This window comes from Somniosus microcephalus, chromosome 28 (genome assembly GCF_052327205.1).
Source record: "Somniosus microcephalus isolate GS21.2 chromosome 28, FLI_Smic_1.0, whole genome shotgun sequence".
Lineage (NCBI taxonomy): Eukaryota > Metazoa > Chordata > Chondrichthyes > Squaliformes > Somniosidae > Somniosus > Somniosus microcephalus.
Window position 1 is genome coordinate 5,014,559 of NC_141014.1, and position 18,893 is coordinate 5,033,451.

Genomic DNA, 18,893 nt, shown 5'->3' on the forward strand with positions numbered 1-18,893 from the left:
CCCCACACCCCTCCACTGGACACAGCTGTCGCCCCACACCCCTCCACTGGACACAGCTGAGCCCCCAACCTGCCGAAAATGACTTCATGCGCAAACAATCGGTGCCTGAAGGAATGACTGATGGTGATGGAAGATGCCTGTGACACACACGGGTTGTAGTTCATTAGTAACAGGGCTCAGAGAACCCATCGAGCTGCCCCCTGCCCCTCCCATGACTGATCCAGCAGATTTAAGTCCCGATTCCCCCCCCCCTCCCTCCCCCAGCCAGCTGACAGTGTTCACAGACGGGTTGTTCAGTGTATCCGGCCTTCAATTGGTCCAGAGGTGAACACTGAGGGCTAACTCCAGTCTCCCTGGCGACGGGCTGCAGACACAGCATCTGTTCATGGTCTCAAATCGCTTCCCCTCAAAGTACACCAACTCCCCCTAGCCGCTCCCCCTTCCACCAGCAGTTCCCGCTTGGGGCATCTGATCCATTATATTTTCCCTGGAACTGGCGATGGCAGCATTCCTGGCATTCCGCCAGACAATCCCGTGTTCGGACCCAACAGGATCTGTGAGCAAAAAACCATCAGATTAGAACAGAAATTAAACTGTACAAAAAAAAAAATCACATACACTCTGACCCTGCCCCCCCCCGCAACACCCACCTTCCGTTCCACCTCCGGCCCGTCCCGTAACCCACACATCCCGTCTCACAATCCCTGCCCCACAAACCCCTCACCCAGCACCACACCACCCACCTCGCCCCCACACCCTTGCACCCCCCACCCCAACCTTCCCACACCACGTCCCGCAACCCCCCGCCATAACACAACCCCCCCCACCCACCTGTCCCACAACTCGCCCCCCACAACCAGGTCCCACAACCAACCCCCCACCCGCTAACCCTCTCCTCCCGCCTCTCCTGTCCTCCACTCTTGCACCAAACTCCTGAGTATCACACCATGTCTCAGGGTCCCTTGCCCGCACCATACCATCTGTGCCTTCACCAACCTGCACACTCCACCTGGCTGCCATCCACCCAGCCCAGTTCACTCGCTCATTTCACGTGTAAATTCCTTTCCTCACCCACTCTAAACCCACAGTGCACACCTGCCATCTCCCCAGCTCATCAGGTGCCCATACCATCCAATCCGTGTCCACTGCCTTACACCTCCCTTTTGCCTGCCCCATGCTCACCCCTTAAGTCTCCTGTGCCCTGTGCCCCCTCCCCAGTGCCCAGCCCATCCCTTGTGCCCCCCTCCCCAGCGCCCTGCCCTGCCCAGCCCCCCCATGCCCACCCCCGTGCCCATTCCCTGCCCCAGCCCCGCCCCCCCCACTCCGTACCTGTCTCTGTTGTTGGATTTGCTGCTGTTCTAGTTGTAGTTTCTCAGTTTCAAACACCACCGGCAGGATCAGGATCATGAAGGACGTGGTTCCCACCCACAGAGCCGCCCGTGTGAGCCTAGAAAACATCACCGAGTCAAACACCGCAGAACACCAGACCTCCTCGCCTCTCACACTGAGCACAGCAGGCACCGTCTCCCCTATACACACCATGGAAATCCCAGGACTGGGTTACAGGGCGTGATGCCAGGGGTTAAATACAGAGTAAAGCTCCCGCTACACTGTCCCATCAAACACTCCCAGGGCAGGTACAGCACGGGTTAGATACAGAGTAAAGTTCCCTCTACACTGTCCCATCAAACACTCCCAGGGCAGGTACAGCACCGGTTAGATACAGAGTAAAGCTCCCTCTACACTGTCCCATCAAACACTCCCAGGGCAGGTACAGCACGGGTTAGATACAGAGTAGAGCTCCCTCTACACTGTCCCAACATTGTGCTTCAGCCCCAACCTCACAATAGCAGCAATTTTCCCACCCTAGAGATCACAGAATCACAGAAACCCCACAGTGCAGATAGAGGCCATTTTGGCCCATCTCTTGAGCTTCTTTCTCTCTCAGGTTGCTGATTAGTGCTGCCTTAGATCAGTTCGTGCTGTGGCCTCACTGCCCAAACACTTTCGATGCCAACCCTCACACCCAGCAGACAGAGCAGGCGTTCATCTCACTAGTCACACCTGGATTTAAAGCCAAGTCGTGGAGGAGATGGTTCGTGTCCAAGATGCTAGAAACAGGAGTAGGCCAGGTACAGGCTGAATACAGAAAGTTCAGAGGGGAAGTGAAAAAGAAAATAAGAGGGACAAAGAGAGAGTATGAGAATAGACTGGCAGCTAACATAAAAGGGAATTCAAAAGTCTTCTATAGGCATATAAATAGTAAATGGGTAGTAAGAGGAGGGGTGGGGCTGACTAGGGACCAAAACGGAGACCCGCACATGGAGGCAGAGGTGCTAAACAAGTACTTTGCATCTGTCTTCACCAAGGAAGAAGATACTGCCATAGACATAGTGAAGGAGGAGGTAGAAGAGATACTGGATGGAATAAAAATGGATAAAGAGGAGGTATTAGGAAGGCTGGCTGTACTTAAAGTAGATAAATCACCAGGACTGGATGAGATGCATCCTGGGATACTGAGGGAAGTAAAGGTGGAAATTGCGGCGGTACTGGCCATAATCTTCCAATCCCGTGTGGATGCGGGACTGGTGCCAGAGGACTGGAGAATTGCAAATGTTACATCCTTATTCAAAAAAAGGGTGCAATGATAAACCCAGCAACTACAGGCCAGTCAGCTTAACCTCGATGGCGGGGAAGCTTTTAGAAACGATAATTCGGGACAAAATTAACGAAAGTGTGAATTAACTGAGGAAAGCCAGCACAGATTTGTTAAAGGCAAATCGTGTTTAACTAATTTGATCGAGTTTTTTAATGAGGTAACAGAGAGGGTTGATGAGGGAAATGCGGTTGACATGTACATGGACTTCCAAAAGGTGTTTGATAAAGTGCCACATAATAGGTTTGCCAGCAAAGTTGAAGCCCATGGAATAAAAGGGTCAGTGGCTGCATGGATACGGAATTGGCTCAGTGACAGGAAACAGAGAGTAGTGGTGAACGCTTGTTTTTCAGACTGGAGGAAGGTATACAGTGGTGTTCCCAGGGGTCGGTACTAGGACCACTGCTTTTCTTGATTTAAATAATGATTTGGACTTGGGTGTACAGGGCACCATTTCAAAATTTGCAGAAGACACAATGAGAAGGATAGGGATAGACTTCAAGAAGACAGACAGGCTGGTGGAGTGGACAGACACGTGGCAGAGAAATGCAAAGTGATACATTGTGGTAGGAAGAACGAGGAGAGGCGGCAATATAAACTAAATGTACAATCCTAAAGGGGGTGCAGGAACAGAGCGACCTGGGGGTGTATGTGTGCACAAACTGTTGAAGGTGGCAGGGCAGGTTGAGAAAGCGGTTAAACAAGCTTACAGGATCCTGGGCTTCATAAATAGAGGCAGAGAGTACAAAAGCAAGGAACCTTTATAAAACACTGGTTTGGCCACAACTGGAGTATTGTGTCCAATTCTGGGCACCGCACTTTAGGAAGGATGTGAAGGCCTTAGAGAGGGTGCAGAAAAGATTTACAAGAACGGTTCCAGGGATGAGGGACTTCAGTTACGTGGATAGACTGGAGAAGCTGGGGTTTTTCTCCTTAGGGCAGAGAAGATTAAGAGGAGATTTGATAGAGGTGTTCAAAATCATGAGGGGTCTAGACAGAGTAGATAGAGAGAAACTGTTCCCATTGGCGGAAGGGTCGAGATTTAAGGTGATTGGCAGAAGAACCAAAGGCGACATGAGGAAAAACTTTTTCACACAGTGAGTGGTTATGATCTGGAACGCGCTGCCCGAGAGGGTGGTGGAGGCAGATTCAATCTCGGCTTTCAACAGGGAGTTGGATAAGTACCTGAAGGAAAACAATTTGCAGGGCTACGGGGAAAGGGCGGGAGAGTGGGATTAGCTGAAGTGCTCTTGCAGGGAGCCGGAACGGGCTCGATGGGCTGAATGGCCTCCTTTTGTGCTGTAACCATTCTATGAATCTATTCAGCCCCTCGAGCCTGTTGCACCATTCAATTAGATCCTGGCTGATCTGTATCTTAACTCCATTTTCCTGCCTTGGTTCTGTAACCCTTAATACCCTTGCCCACCAAAAATCTATCAATCTCAGTTTTAGAATTTTCAATTGACCCCCAGCCTCAACAGCTTTTGGGGGGAAGAGTTCCAGATTTCCACTAATCCTTGTGTGAAGAAGTGTTTCCTGACATCACCCCTTAATCTCCTATACCCAACTGACCTGAAACATTAACTCTGCTCCTCTCTGCACAGATGCTGCCTGACCTGCTGAGTATTTGCAGTATTTTCTGTTTATATCCACTGTTCATCGATAGTGTTATCCGTTAACATTTCTGCCCAGTCTATTGGGGTCAATTCCTGCCTGACCCCTCCAAAGTTCACCTTACCTACATTTAAAACTTTGGTTTGTGACTCACTTTCTCCCCCTCTATTATGGTCACTGTTACTTAGGTGTTCCCTTACCATTAGACTTTTGACTAAATCAGGCTCATTACTCATTACTAACTCTAGTATGGCCTGTCCTCGTGTTGGGTCAAGAACATAATGTTCCTGAAAACTGCCCCGGATACACTCCAGAAACTCACTGCCTTTGAGACTCGAGCTGTTCTGCTTCCCCCAGTCTGTGTGAAAGTTAAAGTCTCCCGTTATAACCACTCTGCTTTTGCAACAAGCTTCTCTGATCTCCGTGTTTATGTATCCCACTACTTCATCACTGCTATCTGGAGGTTTGTAGACAACTCCCACCAAAGTGGGGATCGGGCGGGGAAGTGGAGTTGAGGTCAAAGATCAGCCATGAATGGCGGAGCAGGCTCGAGGAGCCCTACGGGCTACTCCTGCTTCGAATTCTTATGTTCTTAGGTCTTACATCCTTTTCTATTCCTCCATTCACACCCCCCCCCCCCCCCCACCAAGAGAGTTTCTACTGCCCGCTCACCCTTACTGATATCCTCACTTTCTAATGCTGTAATAGTGTCCCTTCTCAATGTTGCTACACCTCCTCCTTTTCCAATGTCCCTGTGCTTTCTAAAGACCTTATAACCTGCAATATCTGTCTCGCAGTCATGCCCAGCTTGTAGACGGTTTCGGTGATGGCCACCATGTCATACCCTTGAAGCTGAATTTGTGCTTCTAATTCCCTAGTTTTCATAGAATCTTACAGCACAGAAGGAGGCCATTCGGCCCGTCACACCTGTGCCAGCTCTTTGAAAGAGCTGTCAATTTAGTCCCACACCCCAGCTTTTTCCCCGTAACCCTGCAAATTAGTCCCCTTCAAGGACATGCCCAAATCAAGTAGTACGTTCCAGATTTAAACAATCCTATCACGCTCTGCCATTCCAAGGTACCCCACGGCACCGCTGTACCCGGATACCCCACCGCACCGTCGTACCCGGATACCTCACCGCACCGCCGTACCCGGATACCTCACCGCACCGCCGTTCCCCGATACCTCACCGCACCGCCGTACCCGGATACCTCACCGCACCGCCGTACCCGGATACCTCACCGCACCGCCGTTCCCCGATACCTCACCGCACCGCCGTACCCGGATACCTCACCGCACCGCCGTTCCCGGACACCTCACCGCACCGCCGTACCCGGACACCTCACCGCACCGCCGTACCCGGACACCTCACCGCACCGCCGTACCCGGATACCTCACCGCACCGCCGTACCCGGATACCTCACCGCACCGCCGTTCCCGGATACCCCGCCGCACCGCCGTTCCCGGATACCCCGCCGCACCGCCGTACCCGGATACCTCGCCGCACCGCCGTACCCGGATACCTCACCGCACCGCCGTACCCGGATACCTCACCGCACCGCCGTACCCGGATACCTCACCGCACCGCCGTACCCGGATACCTCACCGCACCGCCGTTCCCGGATACCTCACCGCACCGCCGTACCCGGATACCTCACCGCACCGCCGTACCCGGATACCTCACCGCACCGCCGTACCCGGACACCTCACCGCACCGCCGTACCCGGACACCTCACCGCACCGCCGTACCCAGATACCCCACCGCACCGCCGTACCCGGATACCTCACCGCACCGCCGTACCCGGATACCTCACCGCACCGCCGTACCCGGATACCTCACCGCACCGCCGTACCCGGATACCTCACCGCACCGCCGTCCCCGGATACCTCACCGCACCGCCGTACCCGGATACCTCACCGCACCGCCGTACCCGGATACCTCACCGCACCGCCGTACCCGGATACCTCACCGCACCGCCGTCCCCGGATACCTCACCGCACCGCCGTCCCCGGATACCCCACCGCACCGCCGTACCCGGATACCTCACCGCACCGCCGTACCCGGATACCCCACCGCACCACCACGTACTTGTAGAATTTCTTGGCCAGTGTCACAGAGCAGTCTACGGCGATCCCAGAGGCGTTTCGCATGCCCTCAGGGAACATCTCGGTCAAACCCCATAGCCGTTCCCCGAGGGATTCATCGAGCTGCAAGCATAGGAGGTTCAGCTGAATTAACCCTTTGATAAATAGAACACTGCAGCACCAGGATTGTGACACCAGCACTGGTACACCCAGCACTTGGGGAACGTGAGGGAGCGTGAGGAGCGAAGGGCAGCGAGCAGGAGCGAGGGGTGGTGAGGGAGTGTGAAGGAGAGCGGGAGGAGCGAAGGGCAGTGAGCAGGAGCGAGGGGTGGTGAGGGAGGGTGAAGGAGAGCGGGAGGAGCGAAGGGCAGTGAGCAGGAGCGAGGGGTGGTGAGGGAGTGTGAAGGAGAGCGGGAGGAGCGAAGGGCAGGGAGCAGGAGCGAGGGGTGGTGAGGGAGTGTGAAGGAGAGCGGGAGGAGCGAAGGGCAGTGAGCAGGAGCGAGGGGTGGTGAGGGAGGGTGAAGGAGAGCGGGAGGAGCGAAGGGCAGTGAGCAGGAGCGAGGGGTGGTGAGGGAGTGTGAAGGAGAGCGGGAGGAGCGAAGGGCAGGGAGCAGGAGCGAGGGGTGGTGAGGGAGTGTGAAGGAGAGCGGGAGGAGCGAAGGGCAGGGAGCAGGAGCGAGGGGTGGTGAGGGAGTGTGAAGGAGAGCGGGAGGAGCGAGGGGTGGTGAGGGAGTGTGAAGGAGAGCGGGAGGAGCGAGGGGTGGTGAGGGAGTGTGAAGGAGAGCGGGAGGAGCGAAGGGCAGTGAGCAGGAGCGAGGGGTGGTGAGGGAGTGTGAAGGAGAGCGGGAGGAGCGAAGGGCGGTGAGCAGGAGCGAGGGGTGGTGAGGGAGTGTGAAGGAGAGCGGGAGGAGCGAAGGGCAGTGAGCAGGAGCGAGGGGTGGTGAGGGAGTGTGAAGGAGAGCGGGAGGAGCGAGGGGTGGTGAGGGAGGGTGAAGGAGAGCGGGAGGAGCGAAGGGCAGCGAGCAGGAGCGAGGGGTGGTGAGGGAGTGTGAAGGAGAGCGGGAGGAGCGAAGGGCAGTGAGCAGGAGCGAGGGGTGGTGAGGGAGGGTGAAGGAGAGCGGGAGGAGCGAAGGGCAGTGAGCAGGAGCGAGGGGTGGTGAGGGAGTGTGAAGGAGAGCGGGAGGAGCGAAGGGCAGGGAGCAGGAGCGAGGGGTGGTGAGGGAGTGTGAAGGAGAGCGGGAGGAGCGAAGGGCAGGGAGCAGGAGCGAGGGGTGGTGAGGGAGTGTGAAGGAGAGCGGGAGGAGCGAGGGGTGGTGAGGGAGTGTGAAGGAGAGCGGGAGGAGCGAGGGGTGGTGAGGGAGTGTGAAGGAGAGCGGGAGGAGCGAAGGGCAGTGAGCAGGAGCGAGGGGTGGTGAGGGAGTGTGAAGGAGAGCGGGAGGAGCGAAGGGCGGTGAGCAGGAGCGAGGGGTGGTGAGGGAGTGTGAAGGAGAGCGGGAGGAGCGAAGGGCAGTGAGCAGGAGCGAGGGGTGGTGAGGGAGTGTGAAGGAGAGCGGGAGGAGCGAGGGGTGGTGAGGGAGGGTGAAGGAGAGCGGGAGGAGCGAAGGGCAGCGAGCAGGAGCGAGGGGTGGTGAGGGAGTGTGAAGGAGAGCGGGAGGAGCGAAGGGCAGTGAGCAGGAGCGAGGGGTGGTGAGGGAGGGTGAAGGAGAGCGGGAGGAGCGAAGGGCGGTGAGCAGGAGCGAGGGGTGGTGAGGGAGGGTGAAGGAGAGCGGGAGGAGCGAAGGGCAGTGAGCAGGAGCGAGGGGTGGTGAGGGAGTGTGAAGGAGAGCGGGAGGAGCGAAGGGCAGTGAGCAGGAGCGAGGGGTGGTGAGGGAGGGTGAAGGAGAGCGGGAGGAGCGAAGGGCAGTGAGCAGGAGCGAGGGGTGGTGAGGGAGGATGAAGGAGAGCGGGAGGAGCGAAGGGCAGTGAGCAGGAGCGAGGGGTGGTGAGGGAGTGTGAAGGAGAGCGGGAGGAGCGAAGGGCAGTGAGCAGGAGCGAGGGGTGGTGAGGGAGTGTGAAGGAGAGCGGGAGGAGCGAAGGGCAGTGAGCAGGAGCGAGGGGTGGTGAGGGAGTGTGAAGGAGAGCGGGAGGAGCGAAGGGCAGTGAGCAGGAGCGAGGGGTGGTGAGGGAGCGTGAAGGAGAGCGGGAGGAGCGAGGGGTGGTGAGGGAGTGTGAAGGAGAGCGGGAGGAGCGAGGGGTGGTGAGGGAGCGCGAAGGAGAGCGGGAGGAGCGAGGGGTGGTGAGGGAGTGTGAAGGAGAGCGGGAGGAGCGAAGGGCGGTGAGCAGGAGCGAGGGGTGGTGAGGGAGGGTGAAGGAGAGCGGGAGGAGCGAAGGGCAGTGAGCAGGAGCGAGGGGTGGTGAGGGAGGGTGAAGGAGAGCGGGAGGAGCGAAGGGCGGTGAGCAGGAGCGAGGGGTGGTGAGGGAGGGTGAAGGAGAGCGGGAGGAGCGAAGGGCAGTGAGCAGGAGCGAGGGGTGGTGAGGGAGTGTGAAGGAGAGCGGGAGGAGCGAAGGGCAGTGAGCAGGAGCGAGGGGTGGTGAGGGAGTGTGAAGGAGAGCGGGAGGAGCGAAGGGCAGCGAGCAGGAGCGAGGGGTGGTGAGGGAGTGTGAAGGAGAGCGGGAGGAGCGAAGGGCAGTGAGCAGGAGCGAGGGGTGGTGAGGGAGTGTGAAGGAGAGCGGGAGGAGCGAAGGGCAGGGAGCAGGAGCGAGGGGTGGTGAGGGAGTGTGAAGGAGAGTGGGAGGAGCGAAGGTCAGCGAGCAGGAGCGAGGGGTGGTGAGGGAGTGTGAAGGAGAGCGGGAGGAGCGAAGGGCAGTGAGCAGGAGCGAGGGGTGGTGAGGGAGTGTGAAGGAGAGCGGGAGGAGCGAAGGGCAGCGAGCAGGAGCGAGGGGTGGTGAGGGAGTGTGAAGGAGAGCGGGAGGAGCGAAGGGCAGTGAGCAGGAGCGAGGGGTGGTGAGGGAGGATGAAGGAGAGCGGGAGGAGCGAAGGGCAGTGAGCAGGAGCGAGGGGTGGTGAGGGAGTGTGAAGGGGAGCGAGTGGCAATCTACGCCACGAGCCAGAAACTCATATCCACGAAGGCAAATTCTTGTTGGGAGGCCACGGAATGGGGGCCGCCTGTTCCCCAGGCCTACTGACCGTTCTCGCTGTGCCAGATAAAGCCAGCTGCTCCACAGGGTGATCCAGCACCGAACTGTTCAGTGCCAGACTGTTAACAGCACAAGCTGGGACAGGAATACGGCCACCAGGCAAGGGCCTTGTCTCAGAGATCAATCCAACTGTAATCTCGGCCCCCGGAACAAGTCACTTTTATAAACCACCTTTAATGTAGTAAAACCTCCCGAGGGGCTTCACAGGAGCAAATAACAATGTTTGACACCGAGCCACATAAGGACATATTGGGACGAGATCAGTGCATTTAAAATAAAACGAGGGGATATATTAAATAAACTAATCAAACTCAAAGAGGATAAAATCCCTGGTCCGGACGGATTACATCCACGCATTTAAAACTAATCTAGGGGAGAGATAGCAGAGGCGTTACTACACATATTTAATAATTCGTTTGAAAAAGGTGTAGTGCCAGAGGACTGGTGGAGCTAACGTAATACCGATATTTAAGAAGGAGGATTGAACATGTCCAGGGAACGATAGATCAGTCAGCTTAACATCGGTGGCAGGAAAAATCATGAAATCCCTACTAAAGGAGAAAATACAATATCTAGAAACCAAAAACAGTAATGAATAGTCAGCGTGGATTTCCAAAGGGAAAGTCTTGCTTGACCAACCTCACTGAATTTTTTGTACAGATAACAAGAGAGTAGACAATGGTAAAACAGTAGATTTAATTTATCTGGATTTTCAAAAGGCCTTCGATAAGGTACCCCATAATAGACTGATGAACAAGGTCAGAGAATGCGGAGTCAGGGGACGAGTAGCAGAATGGATTGCTAGCTGGCTTCAGGACAGAAAGCAGAGAGTGGGAGTAAAGGGCAGCTATTCACAGTGGCCGAAGGTGGGTTATGGTGTTCCACAGGATCAGTGCTGGGACCACTGCTGTTCACAATTTACATCAACAATTTAGACTTTGGAACCAAAAAGACAATTTCTAAATTTGCGGATGACACCAAATTGAGGCAGGGATAGTCAATACTGAGGACTGCAACAAATTAGAGGAGGACATTAATAAACTTCCAGAATGGGCATAGAATTGGCAAATGAAGTTCAACACAGATAAATGTGAGGTATTACATTTTGGTAGAAAGAATAGGGAGGTCACTTATCACTTGGAGGGTGCGAGTCTAGGTGGGGTAGCGGAACAAAGGGATCTCGGAGTACAAATACACAAATCACTAAAAGTTGTGACGCAGGTTAACAAGGCCATAAAACAGCAAACCAACCACTAGGGTTTATTTCTAGAGGGATAGAATTGAAAAGTAGGGAAGTTATGCTAAACCTGTATCGAACCTTGGTTAGACCACACTTGGAGCACTGTGTACAGTTCTGGTCACCATATTATAAAAAGGATATAGAGACACTGGAGGGGGTGCAGAGAAGATTTACGAGGATGATACCAGAAATGCGAGGGTATACATATCAGGAAAGGATGAACAGGCTGGGTCTCTTTTCTCTTGAAAAAAGGCTGAGGGGTGACCTAATAGAGGTCTTTAAAAATGATGAAAGGTTTTGATCGAGTGGATAGAGAGAGAATGTTTCCACTTGTGGGGAAGAGCATAAGGTCAGAAATGGGGATGTTCGCTGATGACTGCACAGTGTTCAGCGCCATTCACAACTCCTCAGATAATGAAGCAGTCCATGCCCGCATGCAACAAGACCTGGATGACGTTCAGGCTTGGGCTGATAAGTGGCAGGTAACATTCGCGCCACAGAAGTGCCAGGCAATGACTATCTCCAACAAGCGAGAGTCTAACCACCTCCCCTTGACATTCCATGGCATTACCATCGCTGAATCCCCCACCATCAACATCCTGGGAGTCACCATTGATCAGAAACTTAACCGGACCAGCCACATAAATACTGTGGCAACAAGAGCAGGTCAGAGGCTGGGTATTCTGTGGCGAGTGTCTCACCTCCTGACTCCCCAAAGCCTTTCCACCATCTACAAGGCACAAGTCAGGAGTGTGATGGAATACTCTCCACTTGCCTGGATGAGTGCAGCTCCAACAACACTCAAGAAGCTCGACACCATCCAGGATAAAGCAGCCCGCTTGATCGGCACCCCGTCCACCACCTTAAGCATTCACTCCCTCCACCACCGGCGTACCGTGTCTGCAGTGTGGACCATCTACAAGATGCACTGCAGCAACTCGCCAAGGCTTCTTCGGCAGCACCTCCCAAACCCGCGACCTCTTCCACCTAGAAGGACAAGGGCAGCAGGTGCATGGGAACACCACCACCTCCAAGTTCCCCTCCAAGTCACACACCATCCTGACTTAGAAATATATCGCCGATCCTTCATCGTCGCTGGGTCAAAATCCTGGCACTCCCTCCCTAACAGCACTGTGGGAGCACCTTCACCACACGGACTGCAGCGGTTCAAGAAGGCGGCTCACCACCACCTTCTCAAGGGCAACTCGGGATGGGCAATAAATGCCGGCCTTGTCAGCGACACCCACATCCCATAAAAACAAATTTTAAAAAAAAACTGGAGGCCATCAATATAAGATAGTCACCAAGAAATCCAATAGGGAATTCAGAAGAAACGTCTTTACCCAGAGAGTGGTGAGAATGTGGAACTCGCTCCCACAGGGAGTGGTTGAGGCGAATAGTATCGATGCATTTAAGGGGCAGTTAGATAAGCATATGAGGGGGAAGGGGATAGAGGGTTACGCTGATAGAGTTAGATGAGGAAAGACGGGAGGAGGCTCGAGTGGACCTTAAACACCGGCAGGGAGCTTCATTAAAAGGCACGACGGTGGATAGGCAATGGCTAACATTTAAGGAACGAATGCATGAATTGCAACAGTTATACATTCCTTTCTGGTGCAAAAACACAAAAGGAAAAGCGGCCCAACCATGGCTAACAAAAGAAATTAAGGATAGTATTAGATCCGAAGGAGTCATATAAAGTTTCCAGAAAAAGTAGCAAGCCTGAGGATTGGCAGCAGTTTAGAGTTCAGCAAAAAAGGACCAAGAGATTGATTAAGAGAGGAAAAATAGAGTATGAGAGTAAACTTGCAAGGAACATAAAAGCAGATTGTAAAAGCTTCTACAAATATGTAAAAAGAAAAAGATTAGTGAAGATAAATGTAAGTCCCTTACAGTCAGAAACGGGAGAATTTATAATGGGGAACAAGGAAATGGCAGGGCAATTAAACAAGTACAGGAAACTTTGGTTTATCCGGAGGTTATATGTCCAGAATACTCGATCTAACGGCAAAAATCAGGAGTCGTTTTCTATGTTTTTTTAGTTCTCGTTGCTTTTTTTTTCCCCCCAGTCAGGCACTGCAAGGTCTGTAGCTATAGCAACAGCTTCAACTAGAGACGCTTGCAGCTGCAGCCGACTGTTTTGAAGCTGTTGCTAAGCAACAGGGTTTGTTGATTCACACGGAGCTTCTCAGTTCTGTATGTTTAAACATTAACTCTGGTATGTCCGGCACTTTTGATGTTATGGCACCAGCTCGGTCCCGTCAGTGCCGGATATCAGAAAGTTTCCTGTACTTTGGTTGTGTCTTCACGGAAGAGGACACAAATAACTTCCCAGAAATGCTAGGGAACCAAGGGTCTAGTGAGAAGGAGGAATTAAAGGAACTTAGTATTAGTAAAAAAATAGTGCTGGAGAAATTAATGGGACTGAAAGCTGATAAATCCCCAGGGCCTGATAATCTGCATCCCCGAGTACTAAAAGAGGTAGCCATGGAAATAGTGGATGCATTGGTTGTCATCTTCCAAAATTCTATAGATTATGGAACAGTTCCTGTAGATTGGAGGGTGGCAAATGTAACCCCACTATTTAAAAAAGAGAGAGAAAACCAGGAACTACAGACCGGTTAGCCTAACGGCAGTAGTAGGGAAAATGCTAGAGTCTGTTATAAAGGATGTGATAACAGGACACTTAGAAAATATCAACGGGATTAGACAAAGTCAACATGGATTTATGAAAGGGAAATTGTGTTTGACAAACCTACTGGAGTTTTTTGAGGATGTAACTGGTAGAATAGATAAGGGAGAACCAGTGGATGTGGTGTATTTGGATTTTCAGAAGGCCTTTGATAAAGTCCCACATAAGAGGTTAGTGTGCAAAATTAAAGCACATGGGATTGGGGGTAATATACTGGCATGGATTGAAAATTGGTTAACAGACAGGAAACAGAGAGTAGGAATAAATGGGTCTTTTTCAGGGTGGCAGGCGGTGACTAGTGGGGTCCCGCAGGGATCAGTGCTTGGGCCCCAGCTATTCACAATATATATCAATGATTTGGATGAGGGAACCAAATATAATATTTCCAAGTTTGCCGACGATACGAAAGTAGGTGGGATTGTGAGTTGTGAGGAGGATGCAAAGAGGCTTCAAGGCGATTTAGACAAGTTGAGTGAGTGGGCAAATACATGGCAGATGTAGTATAACGTGGATAAATGTGACGTTATCCACTTCGGTAGGAAAAACAGAAAGGCAGAGTATTATTTAAATGGTGATTAGATTGAGAAATGTTGATGTACAAAGGGACCTGGGTGTCCTTGTACACCAGTCACTGAAAGCAAACATGCAGGTGCAGCAAGCAGTTAGGAAGGCAAATGGTATGTTGGCCTTCATTGCAAGAGGATTTGAGTACAGGAGCAAGGGTGTCTTACTGCAGTTATACAGGGCCTTGGTGAGACCACACCTGGAGTACTGTGTGCAGTCCTGGTCTCCTTACCTAAGAAAGGATATACTTGCCATAGAGGGAGTGCAGCGAAGGTTCACCAGACTGATTCCTGGGATGGGAGGGCTGTCGTATGAGGAGAGATTGGGTTGGCTCGGCCTGTATTCATGAGTTTACAAGATTGAGAGGGAATCTCATTGAAACGTATACAATTCTGACAGGGCTGGACAGACTGGATGCAGGGAGGATGTTTCCCCTGGCTGGGGGGGGTCGAGAACGAGGGGGTCACAATCTCAGGATACGGGGTAAGACATTTAGGACTGAGATGAGGAGAAATTTCTTCACTCAGAGGGTGGTGAACCTGTGGAATTCTCTACCACAGAAGGCTGTGGAGGCCAAGTCACTGAATATATTTAAGAAGGAGATCGATAGATTTCCAGACACAAAAGGCATCAAGGGGTATGGGGAGAGCGCGGGAATATGGTATTGAGATAGAGAATCAGCCATGATCATATTGAATGGCGGAGCAGGCTCGAAGGGCCGAATGGCCGATGCGTGCTCATATATTTTTCTATGGACTGGTTGGGCCAAATGGCCTGTTTGTGTGCCATATATCCTATGTAATCCTATAGAGGACAGGGGACCAAACAGTTCATTTTAAGGAGTGTCTTAAAGGAGGAGAGGTTGATAGGCTTAATGAGGGAATTCCAGAGCTTAGGGAGCTAAAGGCACGGCCACCAATGGCAGAGAGAAGGAAGTTGGGGATGCTCAAGAGGCCAGAATTAGAGGAGCGCAAATATCTCGGGGGGGTTTGTGGGGCTGGAGGAGATTACAGAGATAGGGAGAGGCGAGGCCATGGAGGGATTTGAAAACAAGGATGAGAATTTTGAAATCGAGGTGCTGCTTAACCTGGAGCCAATGTAGGTCAGCGAACACAGGGACTTGGTGCGAGTTAGGACACGGGCAGTCGAGTTTTGGATGACCTCAGGTTTACGTAGGGTGGAATGTGGGAGGCCGGCCAGGAGTGTGTTGGAATAGTCAAGTCTAGAGGTAACAAAGGCATGGATGAGGGTTTCAGCAGCGGATGAGCTGAGGCAGGGGCGGAGATGGGCGATGTTACGGAGGTGGAAGTAGGCGGTCTCAGTCATGCTGCGGATATGTGGTCAGAAGCTCATCTCGGGGTCAAATATGACCCCAAGGTTGTGAACAGTGCGGGTCAGCCTCAGACAGAGGGCTGGGGAACGGAGCTTGTGGCGGGGCTGAAGAACCGCCACCCCCGGGTCACCATCCCGCCGGGTGATGAGTGAGTCCCGGGAGTGGGGCCGCGGCTCACTCCCCCTGCCCGGACTGGGGTTCTGGACACACTCAGAGCCCGGGCCAGGCCTCACACAAGCCCCGAGCCGGGGTCCAGCCGCTCACCTCATCATCGTCCTCGATTTCCTCCTCCAGCTCGCTCCGCCGCTCCACGATCTGCTCCTCCGCCATTTTGCCCGCCGACCACCTCACTGCACTAGACCCGGCCGCGCCTGCGCACTCCGCCCGGAGGACCCAACCGCAGCGCCCCCGCCGGCAGGAGAAGTGAACCGCAGCGCCCCCGCCGGCAGGAGAAGTGAACCGCAGCGCCCCCGCCGGCGGGAGGAGCACCTGCCACATTATTTTCACTGAAAACACTTCGGCAAAAGTTAGAATGATAAATTCAAACAACACAGAAGGAGGCCATTCGGCCCACCATGCCTGTGCTGGCCCTTTGAGAAAGCTATCCAATCAGTCCCACTCTCCTGCTCTATCCCCATGGCCCTGTAAATTTCTCCCCTTCAAGTATTTACCCAATTCCCTTTTGAAAGTTACTCCTGAATCTGCCTCCACCGCCCTTTCACACAGCGCGTTCCAGATCACAACAACTCGCTGCATCAGAAAATGTTCTCCTCTCCCCTGAATGCTGCAACCATGGGGGTAAATCCGATTGGACTATTTGTATTTGCTGTTTCAGTTCACATTACAACAGTGACTCCACTTCAAAAAGTACTTTTCAGATCATAAGCTCGGCCCCCATTTCATTTTCTCTTGTAATTGTTCCACTCCTTTCCCCCCCCCCCCTTTCCTTTTGTTTCTCTCTCACACCTGGCAGCTATCTTTTGCCCTGCCATCACACTTTACACCTAATCCCAGCCTATTACTATCTCGTCTAGCTTCTAATCTCTTTTATTTCTTTTGTTTCTTTTATTCTTTTGTCCGATCGCAGCCCTGCCTCCGATCTAGTTTCTTTTCTTTCCAGTTTTGAAGAAGGGTCCAACCCGAAACGTCAACTCAAATTTCTCTCCACGGATGTTGCCTGACCTGCTGAGTTTTTCCAGCATTTTCTGTTGTTATTTCAAAAAGTACTTTATTGGCTGTAAAGCACTTTGAGATATCCGGTGGTTGTGAAAGGCGCTATATAAATAAAAGTCTTTCTTTATTCAGTGGGAGCCCCGGTGTGTCCGGAAATAGAAAGAGAGCAGAGGGCATCAATTATATTAATTCAGTCCTTATTTTCTCCAAGAGACCAACCTCTTGATCACTCGGCCTCCAACCACCACAACCATCTTCCTTTGTGCTCGGTATGACTCCAGCCAGTGGAGAGTTTCCCCCCACCCCGATTCCCATTGACTTCAGTTTTACTCGGGCTCCTTGATGCCACATTCGGTCAAATGCTGCCTTAATGTCAAGGGCAGTCACTCTCACCTCACCTCTGGAATTCAGCTCCATTGTCCATGTTTGGACCAAGGCTGTAATGAGGTCGGGAGCCGAGTAGTCTTGGCAGAACCCAAACTGGGCATCAGTGAGCAGGTTATTGCTGAGTAAGTGCCGCTTGATAGCACTGTCGATGACACTTTCCATCACTTTGCTGATGATTGAGAGTAGACTGATGGGGCGGTAATTGGCCGGGTTGGATTTGTCCTGCGTTTTGTGTCAGGACATACCTGGGCAATTTTCCACATTGTCGGATAGATGCCAGTGTTGTAGCTGTACTGGAACAGCTTGGCTAGAGGTGCGGCTAGTTCTGGAGCACAAGTCTTCAGCACGACAGCCGGGATGTTGTCGGGGCCTTTGCTGTATCCAGTGCGCTCAGCCGTTTCGTGATGTCACGTGGAGTGAATCGAATTGGCTGAAGACTGACTTCTGTGATGGTGGGGACTGCAGGAGGAGGCCGAGATGGATCATTCACTCGGCACTTCTGGCTGAAGATGGTTGCAAACGCTTCAGCCTTGCCTTTTGCACTCACATGCTCGGTTCCACCAGCATCGAGGATGGGGATATTCATGGAGCCTCCTCCTCTTCCTGTTAGTTGTTTAATGGTCCATCTCCATTGACGACTCGATGTGGCAGGACTGCAGAGCTTTGATCTGATCCGTTGATTGTGGGATCGGTTAGCTCTGTCTATAGCATGCTGTTTCCATTGTTTAGCATGCTTGTAGTCCTGTGTTATAGCTAAACCAGGTTGGCACCTCACTTTTAGGTACGCCTGGTGCTGCTCCTGGCATGCTCTTCTACCCTCCTCATTGAACCAGGGTGGGACCCCTGGCTTAATGGTAATGGTAGAGTGAGGGATATGCCGGGCCATGAGGTTACAGATTGTGGTGGAATACAATTCTGCTGCTGCTGATGGCCTACAGCACCTCATGGATGCCCAGTTTTGAGCTGCTAGATCAGTTCTGAATCTATCTCATTTAGCACGGTGGTAGTGCCACACAACACAATGGAGGGTGTCCTCAGTGTGAAGACGGGACTTCGTCTCCACAAGGACTGTGCGGTGGTCACTCCTACCAATACTGTCAGGGACAGATGCATCTGGAACAGGTAGATTGGGGAGGACGAGGTCAAGTAGGTTTTTCCCTCATGTTGGTTCTCTCACCACCTGCTTCAGGCCCAGTCTTACAGCTATGTCCTTCAGGACTCAGCCAGATCAGTCAGTAGTGGTGCTACCGAGCCACTCTTGGTGATGGACATTGAAGTCCCCCACCCAGAGTACATTCTGTGCCCTTGCTACTCTCAGTGCTTCTTCCAAGTGGTGTTCAACATGGAGGAGTACTGATTCATCAGCTGAGGGCAGGAGGTGGTAATGAGCAAAGGTTTCCTTGCCCATGTTTGACCTGATGCCATGAGGCTTCATGGGATCCAGAGTCAATGTTGAGGACTCCCAGGGCCACTCCTTCCCGACTGTATACCACTGTGCCGCCACCCCTGGTGGGTCTGTCCTGCCGGTGGGACAGGACATACCCAGGGATGGTGATGGAGGAGTCTGGGACATTGGCTGAAAGGTATGATTCTGTGAGTATGACTATGTCAGGCTGTTGCTGGACTAGTCTGTGGGACAGCTCTCCCAATTTTGGCACAAGTCCCCAGATGTTGGTGAGGAGGACTTTGCAGGGTCGACTGGGCTGGGTGTGCCATCGTCGTGTCTGAATCTGGTCCCTAGGTTTATGCCGGGTGTGCCGTTGTCGTGTCTGAATCTGGTCCCTAGGTTTATGCCGGGTGTGCCGTTGCCGTGTTCAAATCCAATGCCTAGGTCGATGCTGGGTGGTCCGTCCGGTTTTATTCTTATGATTTTTCGTAGTGGTTTGGTAAAACTGAGTGGCTTGCTAGGCCATTTCAGAGGGCAGTTAAGAGTCAACCACATTGCTCTGGGTCTAGAGTCACGTATAGACCT

At 52.9% G+C, this 18,893-nt stretch overlaps 1 protein-coding gene across 1 annotated transcript; it reads right to left on the minus strand.

The window, feature by feature from the left end:
- tomm22 (translocase of outer mitochondrial membrane 22 homolog (yeast)) lies at positions 1-15,772 on the minus strand. Its single transcript, XM_085969427.1, has 4 exons — positions 15,626-15,772; positions 6,360-6,478; positions 1,330-1,447; positions 1-554 (listed from the first exon to the last, which is right to left on the minus strand). The coding sequence occupies exons 1-4, from the start codon at positions 15,689-15,691 to the stop codon at positions 477-479; spliced, it is 381 nt and encodes a 126-aa protein (XP_085825553.1). The 5' UTR covers positions 15,692-15,772; the 3' UTR covers positions 1-476.
- Positions 15,773-18,893: the final 3,121 nt, after the last annotated feature.

Coding starts and splice junctions, on each gene's coding strand:
- tomm22 (XM_085969427.1), bottom strand. CDS start 15,691: ATGGCGGAGGAGCAGATCGTGGAGCGGCGGAGCGAGCTGGAGGAGGAA. Junction 6,479..15,625: donor AAATCGAGGACGATGATGAG/GTGAGCGGCTGG, acceptor CTATGCTTGCAG/CTCGATGAATCCCTCGGGGA. Junction 555..1,329: donor AAATCCAACAACAGAGACAG/GTACGGAGTGGG, acceptor TTTTGCTCACAG/ATCCTGTTGGGTCCGAACAC.